Source organism: Canis lupus, chromosome 21, assembly GCF_003254725.2.
Source record: "Canis lupus dingo isolate Sandy chromosome 21, ASM325472v2, whole genome shotgun sequence".
NCBI lineage: Eukaryota > Metazoa > Chordata > Mammalia > Carnivora > Canidae > Canis > Canis lupus.
In genome coordinates, this window is record NC_064263.1 from 43,938,292 (window position 1) to 43,951,573 (window position 13,282).

At 39.4% G+C, this 13,282-nt stretch overlaps 1 protein-coding gene across 2 annotated transcripts in view; it reads left to right on the forward strand.

The window, feature by feature from the left end:
• The window catches only part of NELL1 (neural EGFL like 1), an 820,299-nt gene that overhangs the window by 769,497 nt on the left and 37,520 nt on the right, over positions 1 to 13,282 (forward strand). The window contains exon 16 of one of the 2 annotated variants that reach the window (XM_025459768.3): positions 8,951 to 9,091. The exons of the other annotated variant lie outside the window; for it this stretch is intronic. Coding sequence (XP_025315553.1) covers positions 8,951 to 9,091 — 141 coding nt within the window. The remainder of the gene's footprint in view (positions 1 to 8,950; positions 9,092 to 13,282) is intronic. 2 annotated transcript variants of the gene reach the window in all.

A 13,282-nucleotide genomic window follows, 5' to 3' on the forward strand; every position in this document is an offset into this window, starting at 1 on the left:
TCATCACTTACACATAACACCTAGTGCTCTTCATAACAAGTGCTCTCCTTAATATCCATTATCCATTTAGGCTGTCCCCCACCCACCTCCCTCCATCAACCCTGTTTGTTCTCTATCATTAGGAGTCTCTTATGGTTTGCTTCCCTCTCTCTCACTTTTTTACCTTCTCATATGTTCATCTGTTTTATTTCTTCAATTCCACACATGAGTGAAGTCATATGGTATTTGTCTTTCTCTGACTGACAGATTTTGCTTAGCAGAATACACTTTAATTCCATCCACTGTTTTCTGTTTTTTAGAAGTATATAGAGTTAAAAGTTAGTATTCTGTACAACAGGAGAAATATAACAGATTTTACTGATGAGTCTTTTGTTCATTAATCCTATAATAAAGTATGATTTTTATTTTCCCAACATCTACAGATGAGAAAACAAGGATTTGGAAAAAAATCTCTACAATGTGTGTTAGTAAACAGGAATTTGAAGTTATGTTTGTCTCCAAGGTCCATATTCTGTTAATCATGGTTACGTTTTGACATTCCAGTTTGCCCTGATAGACTGCAAGTACCTGGAGCACAGGCACACTTTCTTTTCTTTTTCTTTTTTTTTTTTCACACTTTCTTTTCATCTCTGTATCACAGAGTATGATACAGCATTTGATATATGTATGCTCAATAAACTTTTGTCCAGTGAAAAAGTATCAAAGTTTTTCTCAAGACTCCAATTCCTCACTCTACAAATCCTTAGAAAAGATAATACCTAGGGCACCTGAGTGGCTCAGTTAGTTAAGCATCTGACTCTTGTTGCAGGTTAGGTCATGATCTCTGGGTCCTGAGTTCAACACCCATGCCAGGCTCTGCACTAGGTGTGGAGCCTACTTAAGATTCTCTCTCTCACTCCTGGCCCTTCCCACTCATGTATGCTGTCTGTCTGTCTTCTGTCTCTCTAAACAAAACTAAACAAAAACATAAAATCCAACTGCATCTGGAGTCTCTACTTCACCGTGAACTATAACTCATTAATATGATATACAATAGTATCACCTTGAAAATGAACCTTGAGATAAACTTTGTTGATTTTATAAATTTTCAAATACCGTATCTGAGACAGAAGAGATCAGATGAAGGAAGAGATTCATCTAACTCAAGAGACAAGAATTTTGCAAGAATCCAAGGATTTGTTTGCAAATGCCTTTTGATAGTAAATTCCTTGCACTTTCAAAATAGGTCTAATGTGTTCCATAGAACATACCTGAGGAAAACCCTTTGGTAGTCACCTGGTTTTCATTGTGATAAAAAATATCGTAAGGTACAGTTAGGATTGTCCATTGAAGGTAGGTGGAGAGCTATGATCCTTTTTTGTTGCCTGTTCTTCCTTTAAAATCTCTGAAGATTAGGGGATCCCTGGGTGACGCAGCAGGTTAGCACCTGCCTTTGGCCAAGGGTGCGATCCTGGAGACCCGGGATCGAGTCCCACATCGGGCTCTCGGTGCATGGAGCCTGCTTCTCCCTCTGCCTGTGTCTCTGCCTCTCTCTCTCTCCGTGACTATCATAAATAAAAATTAAAAAAAATAAAATAAAAAATTAAAATAAAATCTCTGAAGATTAGACATGGAAACAAAGTATTAAATAGAAGCTACATGTTGTCTTTTCAAGGTAAATAACACATTGTGTAAAGATTAATCCCGTTTTATTTAGTTTTGTGAAGCGATATTGTATCTTTGTGATTTGCAAACAGCAGGATATCTCGTATTTTGAATCTCTATTATAGCACTTTTTCGTTGTTCCTTTCATTCAGTCCATTGTCATTTATTTGTGCATTCTTTCATTTTCACAGACTTGTATTGGATACCTTCATATTGCTTCATATTCACTTACTATCACTAGAAATATAAACCTAAGAATAGATGTCTCTATTCTTGGGGAAATTTGCATTTGAGTGAAGGACATAAAGGGGGAATTACTGTGATAGAGCAAGACATGTGCTGAAATAGATGTGTACATATATATTGAGCCACTAGGAGAGGGGAAGGACCTGTGCATCTAGGGGAGTTGCAGAACGTGGTACTGGCTGGGATTTAAAGGATGCTTCTGTACACATCCTCCTCTTGATCATGAGTACTTGGATTTCAGAAATTATATCTTTACTTCTGCATCTGCCAGAACACAAATAGTCTTTTTAGCACATCATATTTTCAGCTCAACAAATATTAGACAATTGAATAAATGCTATATATTTGTGTAAATCTTCCTTTCTTCATTTGCCAACAAGATGATATGATAGAGTACTGAAAGATACAGGTTTTAGCTTGTTCTGAACCTGCTTTTGCCACTTGTTACCTGTGTGACCCAGGCTATAATGTGAGCTATTAGTAGTAGACACTTGACACTGATACAGGAAAAAAAATGCTGTAGGTTGCCCTCTCCATAATCCCCCATCATCTGTTGTTTCTCTGACACATTTTCAGATCTGTGCTGGGTTAAACGGAGATTTAAAGAAATTCTAGGGCTTGTTATAGGAAATAAAAATGATATATGTTTTTTGTTTGTTTCCTTTGGAATGGGTAACACATTGTGTGATGCAGTCGGGCTTTTGGTTTACAAAGTGGCCCCTGTACATGCAGGGCAGGAAGAGGCAGAAGAAGAAGGCAAACCAGTGCAGATTAATAGGTGGCAAGTTTAATACACAAAGGAATTTAACAAACAAGCCTTTTCTTGAGCAGCTGCAAGATGAGTAGGTCTCCACACCCATCTGCCAGAATCTTAAAAGTTTATGTAGAGACCTTCACTGGGTTCAGTCATATACACTATCCAGATGGTCTCAACAGCACATTGCTTTCTCAAGGCTGCATCCTTGAAAACAACTCTCCCTGTGGGAACAGTGGGAAGAATGATATTCCAAGGACAGGGAGGAGACTGAGGAGCCTCTGATTGCCTGGATCCGGCTCTCTGGTCAACCAGCAGTTATGTCCTCTCAATGACCTTCCCCGACACAGGCTTACTGTAATTCATCAGAATTCATTGAGGGAGCATTGGATTCCATAGTGAACTCACAGAGACCCTGTTCCCAAGGCATCTGTCATGTTTGTTTGCCTGTGGCAAGTGCTGTCTGGGAGAGACAAATCTCTGAGGACAAAGGCAGCCATGACCCATTTATAATTTTTAATGTTCCCCCAAAGTGCCACTGAAAAACCTAAGTGTTTTCTGAATTTGGGTTTGTGGCGGTTGCTTTTAATACTACTGTGACTATATAGAAGAAATGGCTGGTTTTATGAACAAAATGAAAATATGAGCACCTCTCAAGTGTAGTTTGGTTGCATATAAAATGAAAATTTTGGCTTCAGTTGTAGACCTTACAGAACCAAAATGTGCAGCCTTGTTACCAAGTGCTGGTATGTGAGGAGTCATGGTTATTACCAGTGAATTGCCCGAATCTGCTATGGGCAGTTCATCTCCCAGGCAAGGGACATCTCTACGACTTTTCTCATTTTCGTTGCAAGCCAGGGATTCCCTGGTGTCTCTGGGAGCAGTTGTAGACCTGTAACTCTCTGGTTGTCTTTGCTCTCACGGTTTCCCATGCAGATAACTTCTGTCCTGCTGAATCATAGAAGCCTTTAATGGTCTCTCTTACTATAATTTTGGGAATAAAAATATATGTGAGGGCAGCCTCGGTGGCTCAGCGGTTTAGCACCACCTTTGGCCCAGGGCGTGATCCTGGGGACCCAGGACCGTTGCACGTTGGGCTCCCTGCATGGAGCCTGCTTCTCCCTCTGCCTGTGTCTCTGCCTCTCTCTCTCTCTCTCTCTCTCTCTGCATCTCTCGTGAATAAATAAATAAAATCTTAAGAAATATATATGTGAGTTTTAAAAATATTTGCATGTGATTCACCACTCCTCCTCTTAGAAAGCACTGAATTGAGGGCTGGAGGAATTATTTGAAAGATGTTCAGATAATTTATCCTCCAAACTCGTATGGTTTTGAGAAGGAAATGGGCAGCAGGTGTAAACACAGGACATGTGATTATTTTGGTTTATCTGAGAAGATTTTTCTTGTGTAGTTCTGATTTCTCAAAATACTGACTGCAGTTGGATGCTTGTTACCTGAATACTATTTGTAGTCCAGATGTGACAAGATGTGTGGGGATCATGGCCACTTTCCAAGACCTTTGGAAATCAATGTCTTAGGTAGAATTTGTTGCTGCTCCATTGCAGAGAGTTGTCTTTCAGCCTCATATGGAGAAACTATCTTTGAAAACCAGTCTTCTCATTATACTTGTTTCTCCTATTGACCTGTATTTTAAAAAATCCTAAAAAAAAAAAAAAAAAAAAAAAATCCTAAACTGGCTCCATAAGCTAGGGCTAGCTCCTTCTGTCTGTGAGACATAGCCTCAAGTCACCTCTCTATTTCAATTTTTGAAATTTTAAGTGATCTAAGGTCTGTCTCACAAAATCACACATCTGTAAAATTTCAGAAATTATAATACAGCTGTTTAAAATTCATTTCCTGGAGATTTATAATACATGCACAGACAATCTGACTGCAATTGCTAAAGGTGCCACTGGGTCCTGTGGGCTTACTGTATATTTAGAAACCTAAGGAATGGGACTGGAGTCTGGGAAGATAGCTGAGTAAGAGGACTCTAAGCTCACCTTGTTCTGTGAATACAATGAAATAACACCCACATCAGCAAAAATAAACAAAAAAAAAAAAAAATGACCTGAAGACTGGCAGACCAAACATAACAACCAAAGGTAGAGAATAGGCCACATGGAACAAGGTAGAAGGCATGGAGATACTGTTTGAGAGCAAAATGGACCTTAGCTATCTGTGATCCAGAGGAAGCCTGGGTCTTTGAGAAGGATAAGAAACAGACCGCCACACCAGGGAGCCCATATGGGGAGGACATTGGGCTTTGGCAGGGAGGGGGGCTGAATTTCCTGAGTTCTTAAAACAAGTGGGACTTAAAGCCTGGAATTTTAAAAATCAGCAGGCTCCACTCTGGGATAGCCCAGAGGTCTTTAGGAAACTGAGTCTGCACACCTTAAGAGACAGGACAACAAATAGCCAGCAGAGATATAGCATAGAAGTAGCAAGAGGAGCAAACTGGAGGAAGAGTGATTTACTCATCTCAGAGCTTGTTCCAAGGAGGCAGGGATCACAGGGAGACCCCTCCAGGAACCAAGGAGGGCACATACTCTTTCCCTCCCTTGGGATGGGGGGGGATGCTAAAAGCATAAAATGCTAAAGCATAAACACAGGACCACTGCAGGAACCATGATGGCACCCACATTGACTACCCTACATGCTTACACCAAGACCTGCCCCCCACACTTAGGTGGATCCACCCTTTCCACTAAACCTTTTTTTTAGTCCCAGCACTGAAGTACCCAGAAGACCACAGCAGTCCTCACCAGTATCCCACCTCCTGACCAGCATCTTTTGCAGGGCTTCAGTTCTGGAGGCAGTGATGTGAGGTTGCATTTCACAAGCCAACCAGTGCACACTTTGTTAAAACGTGCCCCGCCTAGCAGGGACAAAACACTGCCCACAACAGCAAAAGAGAGCCTCTGCAGATGACTGAAGGAAAAAGAGACCAGTTCTACAGCAAGGCATACACAACACACATAGGAGACACCCATGAAACACCCGGTCCTGAGGAACAAGGTACACTGCACTGCAGGGCACTATAGGACCTCTTCTTCATAAGTCTGTTACTTTCAAGAAAAGAGATGTAGCTGGCTTTCCTAACATAGAAACAGATACAGGGAATTAGACAAAATGAGAAGACAGAGGAATATATCCCAAATAAAATAATCGGTCCAAACCACAGCAAGAGACCTAAGTGAAACAGATAAGTAATATACCTGGTAATGAATTTAAAGTAATGAGCATAAGGATACTCACTGGACTTGAGAAAAGAGTGGAAGACATCATTGAGACATTTAACAGATAAAAAAAAGAACCAGCCAGAGATGAAGAACACAATAAATTAAATTTAAAAGTACACTTGATGGAATAAATAGCAGGCTAGAGGAATCAAAAGAATTAATTAATGATCTGTAAGACAGTAATATATTCAAGCTGAGCAAATGAGAGGGAAAAAAATATGCAAACTGAGAACAACCTTAAGGAAACTCAGTGACTCCATCAAGTGAAATGACATTTGCATGTTAGGGATCCCAGAGGAAGAAGAGAGATAAAGAAGGCAGAAAATTTACTTGAAGAAATAATAGCTGACAACTTCCCAAATCTGGGGAAGGAAACAGATATCCAGGATGCACAGGGATACCCACCCAAACAAATCAGCCCATAGAGGGCCCCAGCAAGACACATGATAATTAAAATTGCAAAAAGTGGTGATGAAGAACAAAATTTAAAAGTAGTAAGAGAAAACAGTTACATATCAGGGAAATCCCATAAGGCTTTCAGCTGATTTTTCGGCAGAAACTTTGTAGGCCAGAAGAGATATATTCAAAGTGCGGAAAGGGAAAAATCTGCAGCCAAAAATACTCTGTCCAGGAAGGCGATCAATTGGAGGAGAAGGAAAGATAAAGAGTTTCTCAGACAAACAAACTAAAGAAAGATACCTGCAGATTGAAAGTGAGGAGATGGAGAAACATTTATTATACAAATGGATGGCAAAAGAAAACAGGAGTAGCAATACTTAGACAAAAAGAGACTCTAAAACAAAGACTTTAGCAAGTGACAAAGAATACTATATAATAATAAAAGGGACAGTCCAACAAGAAGATAATTAATTGTAAATATTTAAACATCCAACATGGAGGCACCCAAATACATAAAGCAGCTAATAACAAACATAAAGGAAGTAATCAGTGGGAACACAATAATAGTAATGGACTTTAACACCCCACTACACTCATGGACAGATCATCCAAACAGAAAACCAACAAGGAAGCAGTAGCTTTGAATGGCACGCTGGGACAGAGCAGCTTAACAGATATATTCAGAACATTCCATCCTGAAACAAGAGAATGCACATTCTTTTAAAGTACACATGGAATATTCTCCAGAATAGATCACATATAAGACCACGCTACTGGATATTTACCCCCAAAACACAAAAGCACAAATTTGGAGGAATACATACACCCCTATGTTTATTGCAGCATTATTTACCATAGTCAAATGTTGGAAATAGCTCAAGCATACATTGATGGATGAGTGGACAAAGAAGATGTGATGTGTATAGATAGATAGATAGATAGATAGATAGATAGATAGATAGATCGATCGATCACATACACAATGGAATATTACTCAGCCATAAAAGAATGAAATCTTGCCATTTGCAGTGATGTGGATTGATTTAGAGAATATAATGCTAAGCAAAATAAGTCAAAGACAAATACCATATGATTTCACTCATATGTGGAATTTAAGAAACATAACAAATGAGCAAGCAAAAAAATAAGACACACCAAGAAAAATATTCTTAACTATAGAGAATAAACTGATGGTTTTTAGAGAGGATGGGGGGGGGTGATATGTTAAACAGGTGATAGGGATTAAATAGTAATTTTATCCTGCTGAGCACTGAGTCACGTATAAAGTTGTTGAATCAATTGTGCATCTGAAACTAATATAATGTTGTATATTAAGTATACTGGAATTAAAATTTAAAAATTAAACCCTAAGGGACTCTATGTGTCAAAGAATTATATGGACTGAATGATAATAATTCATAAAGGAAGAAGGTGACATTTTCCCCCTCCCTCCTCCAAAAAAAAAAAAAGATGAATTTGCCCAGTGTACAGAGCTATACCTTTTCTCTCTTTACTTAGCTCGAATGCCATGAGTGAGACTGACAGGTTGCAAACTAAATTCACAGCCCTGTGCACACCTTAGGACATGTCAAGGTAATAGAACAACTGGTAGCTGATTGCCCCTGAGCCAGTGCCTACAGCAGGGCACTGCTGAAAAAGACTCCAAAACGTGTTTTATTCATTATGTTTTATATCCCAATTTTAATTAGATTTCTATCTATAGAAGACTGCCATAGTTCAGATATTTCCCAGCAAACTAGTAAAAGATTGCTAGCAAACAATGGCTGTATTCCAAGAAATAATTACATGGAGAGATCCTATAAGAATGAGTTGACTCTGGCATCACAGTTGACAGCCTGTCTTTCTGCAGTGGTGTCAACTCCCTCAGTTCAGGGCCAAGCCTTTGGGCTAGAGAATCTGTGCATGATCTAGGCATTTGCTTATGTTAAAAAGTCAGATCCTAGAGCAAACAAAGCCCAGAATATGTCCTTTCCTCAGGAATGACTGAAGAATGAGGATCTCTGATTGACTATCATAAATCAAGTCCTCAAGCTTTAAAAGAATTAGAACAGTGGTTCCCCAACTATGCTCCCCAAAACAATCTCACAAGACTCATCTAGTTCTCAACCAAATAAATTTGGGAAACGGTGCCTATTATTCTCCTCTCTAAGCTTTGCAGGGTATATGAATATGATTGATAAGTCTCTTTAATAATCTAGTGTAAAAAAACTCAGTTCAACGCTATTTAACCCATAATTTCCTGAGCCTGTTCATTCATAGATATTTTCAAAGAACAGCAAATATTATCTGGAATGACTATTTTGGAAACAGTGAATCTGAGAAAAGCTATATATATATACTCAATACCAAAAGGGTGCCAAACATCCTCAATTTACTTCTTGGTTATGTAAAAGCCAACACAACGTTTGTAGTTAGGATGCCTTCATCTTTTATTTTTTATTCAGTAGATGAGAACACATCCATAGCTTTCAATATGTATGGATTCTGGAAAAAAAGGGGAATTGGTTCTTCCTGTAACTTTCATTTCAGGTGACTAACCACTTTTAACCGATATGTTGACACAAGCATGTTTTAGGTGTTTACTGAAAGGTTAGTGTCAAAAGAAATTAATGTCCTGGTGGGCTTGTGTTTTTCTCTGAGGCAGATATTGATGAATGCACAGAGGGAATCATTGAGTGCCACAACCATTCCCGCTGCGTTAACCTGCCAGGGTGGTACCACTGTGAGTGCAGAAGCGGTTTCCATGACGATGGGACCTATTCACTGTCCGGGGAGTCCTGTATTGGTAAGCAGCTTTTAGCCATGCCCTCCATCCCTCTGGACCTTTGCAGGAGGGACACCCTGCTTAGGCACTCTGTTCAGCTCCCAATGTTAAAATATGACCCCTCACTCTTTAAACTCATCAGTTTTCAAATTTCCTCCCTCAACAATTCGAGGATTAGGCCAGGAATTATGCAGCATGGGGTTTTATGATTTTTAGACAGAAACTGGGGCAGTCAGAGTATCAAAGCCTGGGTCTGTGTGCTATGGCTTTTAGTTTTTTTTTTTTTTTTTTTTTTTTTTAAGTAAAACCATGGTGGCTTGTTGAAATGTTTAAGTTTAAGAAACAGAAGTAAGGGAAATGGGGGAAGAAGAAATACTGATGGACTGAGAATGTTTAGTCTACATCCCAGCTCCTGTACCCAAAAAGGCACTGCACCTTTCTGGGGTCTTTGTCTGTAAAAGAGTGAAAATGGAATAATAATATATAGGTGTTGCTAGGATTAAATGGGATGCCCACATTTAAAGATCGTAAGCCTTACATTGTTGCGCAAACATAATACAACTGCATTAACCCTATTGTTATTACCACCATCATCCTTCCAAGGTCTCCTTTAATCACTGTTCTACTTGAGCTTCTGTTCATGCCAAACAGAGGAAGCTAGCAGATGGAGTTATTTTTTATTGTCAAGACCCTACAACTTTCATAAAATCCAAAGAACTGATCAAACCCGTAATTGTTTCCATGAGAACCTTGGCCAATTCATCTACATCATGTCCTGTGAACTCAACTAAATTCTTCATGAGGATTTAGACAGATTTAGAGGGCAAGCCTTCTGACCTTGCATTCAGACTGCTGAATTAGAAAATGAGAATGTGATTTTGAAAATTCATTGTCTCTGCTCATTGCACATCTTTTTTTTTTTGAAGGTTGCTACTGAGATCCACCTAGTGTTTTTCCAACTGCTCCTCTGAGGTTGTTTTAGAATAAAGATGAATTAGGGAACAATGGGCACACAGCATGAATCGCCCACCACAGTCTGACACTGCTGTTGAGAGGCGTGCAGTATAGTTATTAAAAACATGGATCCTGGAGCCAAACTCCCTGCAGGCAAAGTCCAGCCCTGTCATTTCTAAGTAGGTTCCCTGTGGCGAGATCTTACCCAGTCCATAGCTCAGTTATCTCATCTGTAAAATGGAAATGTTACTATTTAGGTCATCTGAGCCTTGTGAGAATCAGTTGAATTGACACTTGTTAAATGTTCAGTAAATGTTAGTTATCATTATCTTCAGTGTTCCTGCATATTTCAGCACTCTGCCCCAGGCTCTACCTATGTTTCTTTTATTCTTTTTGTTTTGTTTATTTATTTGAGAGAGAGAGAGAGCAAGAGCGTGCATGGGCAGGAAGGTTGGGCAGAGGGAGAGAATCTCAAGCCGACTAAGCTCACAGCCCAACACGGGGCTGGATCTCATGACCCTGAGATCATGACCTGAGTGGAAACCAAGAGTTGGACACTTAACTGACTGAGCCAACCAAGGGGCCCCTCTTTTTATTCTTAAACCAATGACTTATGACCTTAGGGACAGGTTTACAGTTATCGCGGCTCTTCAGATACTTCCCTTACACATGGTTAAGACCTTCTATGTGTGTACAATTCACTGTAACAGATGTTACATGAAAAGGAATGGATAGAATGGCAGTGGTGATTGAGGAATGGAAATGGAAAGATGGGATATTGGCATTATGTGGTATTACATTTGACACGAAAAATTAAAATCTCACTTTTATTTTTTTATTTTTTTTTTAAGATTTTATTTATTTATTCATGAGAGGCACAGAGAGAGAGAGGCAGAGACACAGGCAGAGGGAGAAGCAGGCGCCATGCAGGGAGCCCAACGTGGGACTCGATCCTGGGACTCCAGGATCACACCTGGGTCAAAGGCAGACGCTCAACCGCTGAGCCACCCAGGTGTCCCAAAATCTCACTTTTAAACACTGTATTTGACCTCACTAAATGGGGGACTCCCTATCGATTGCATAAAGGACCTTAGAAATCACCTGGTTAAACCAATTTGATAACTGCCCAGACCTACCATGGTCTTGCACACTTAGATGCCTTTGCCTGTGCTGTCCCCTCTGGCTGCAGTGGAACAGAACTCTGAATCCAAGATGACCCTTTCTTGTCCTTGATCATGTTGACTCACATGGGAGTTTCTGTTCTTTTTCCTAATTTCAGTTCCTATGCCACCAGGCCCCCATGAGGCGCTTTTTTTTTTTTTTAATGTTTTCATAGGAGCTATTACCCACTGTACAGTTTTACTTGCTCTCCAACTAGACTGTGAGTGTGGAGTGGACTCTATTCTTCTGTCTCTCCAGGAAGACCCTTTGGTAGTTCGTGTTCAGTCATTGAGAAAAATGCAACCACTTCATATGCTTGATAAGGAAATTCAGTGTCAGAAAGGGTGACACTTTGTTCCCAGACACATAATTGGGTTGATACAAGTGGAGATTCAAGCCTAAGTCAAGGGTGACTCTAAATCTTAGGTACCAGGTGCAGTTCCAGTTTACGCTGTTGTTCTGATGTAATGATCCATAGCACCTGGTCATTCCCATAAATGTCCCTATTCAGATGACAGACGTCATGGTCATTTCACCTGCCGATTTTTCTCTGCCATGCTGAGTGGTGTGCCTGGGGAGATCAAATCTCCTGCCCTTCCTGAGGAAGTACTTTCTTCATGAACTGATCCCTGGTCTGCACAGGGAAACTATAAGCAAATTGGACACTTTGGCAGGATAATACAGTGTTTTTTTTTTAGTGGCATTTTAATAAGGGTAATTATGAATCTGCATACCCTTCCACTTCCACTTTTGGAAATATATTTGTGAGTGGGTCTTAATAAGGATAGAAATCTGGCCATTATTCAGTTTTTCTTTGGTAGTTGAGAACACTCTTAGTTCAGAATATTTCATGGTGTAATAGATACATATGTCAAGTTGTGTCACTTTCTTATTACAACCTTCTAAAACCTTCCCACTGAATATAAATTAAAATTCTAACTTATTCATGTGGCCTTCAAGGCTTTAAGTAGTATTGCCTCTACCTACCTCTGGGACTTCATGCCTATAAATGTTAGCCTTTTTAATCTTTTCATGCCTTGAACATGATAATGAACACACCCCATTTCAGAGCTTTTGCCTTTGCTATTCCGTCTGGAACACCCAATGCCTGTCTTGTTACGTGACTATCTTCTTTCTTTATAATTCTCAGCTCAAATTGTCACTCTCTGACCATTTTATCTGAAGTAGTCCTTGTCTGGTGACCTCATTATACCACCATCTTTTATGACTTTTGTAGCATTTTTAAATTCTCATTTCACTAAATGTATCTGTGTGTGTAATTGTCTCCACCTACAAGGATACAAATTGAGGACAGAGACTTGTTTATGTTTCGCCACTGTACCTCTAGCCCCTAGAGCAACATGGGCACAAGTGGGGCATTTAGTGCATATATGTCAAATGTTTGAAGGACTAGATAATCAAAACCATATCAGCTCTGATTTATTTTCTGTTTGGTTTGACATAACTAGTTGTGTGGATGATCATTATAAGATGTTAAATATCACAAAATCATGTGCATCTTTATTTCAGAAAAAAATGATTGAGAACAGCCATCACACCAGCACTGTAAGTTTTCTGGGAATATGGTTATGAAACAGATAAGATTTCTCTTCTTGAAGGATTTGTGACCTGAAGTATTCTGAATCATAAAAATGGACCTTCAATGGTACTGAAAATTATCACATCAGAGTGAGCCCTAAATAACATCATCTACTAACACTTACATATAAAGAAATAGCATCTAAAACAATCTTTAAAACCATTTAAAAGATGGTTTAGAAAAATGTACTCAGCTATGCTTTTTCCCAAAATAATAGTGGGAATGGCATCCCCAAAATATGGTGGTTGAGGACCAACTCTGTCCACACTCCCAGTTGTCAACATCTTGATAAAGTTACATGCCACTCCATGCCAGTTTTTGTTACATGAGGATAATAACACCCGCTCTATTGACTTCATCGATTGCTGTAAGCATCAAATGTTACTGATGTCCTAAAAAATGGCATGCTGTGCAAGATTTACTAATTCATGAGAAAAATGTTTAAGATTTGCCTCTTTCTCCTAAAGAAGATCGTATTACTGAAGAAATGACTAGTA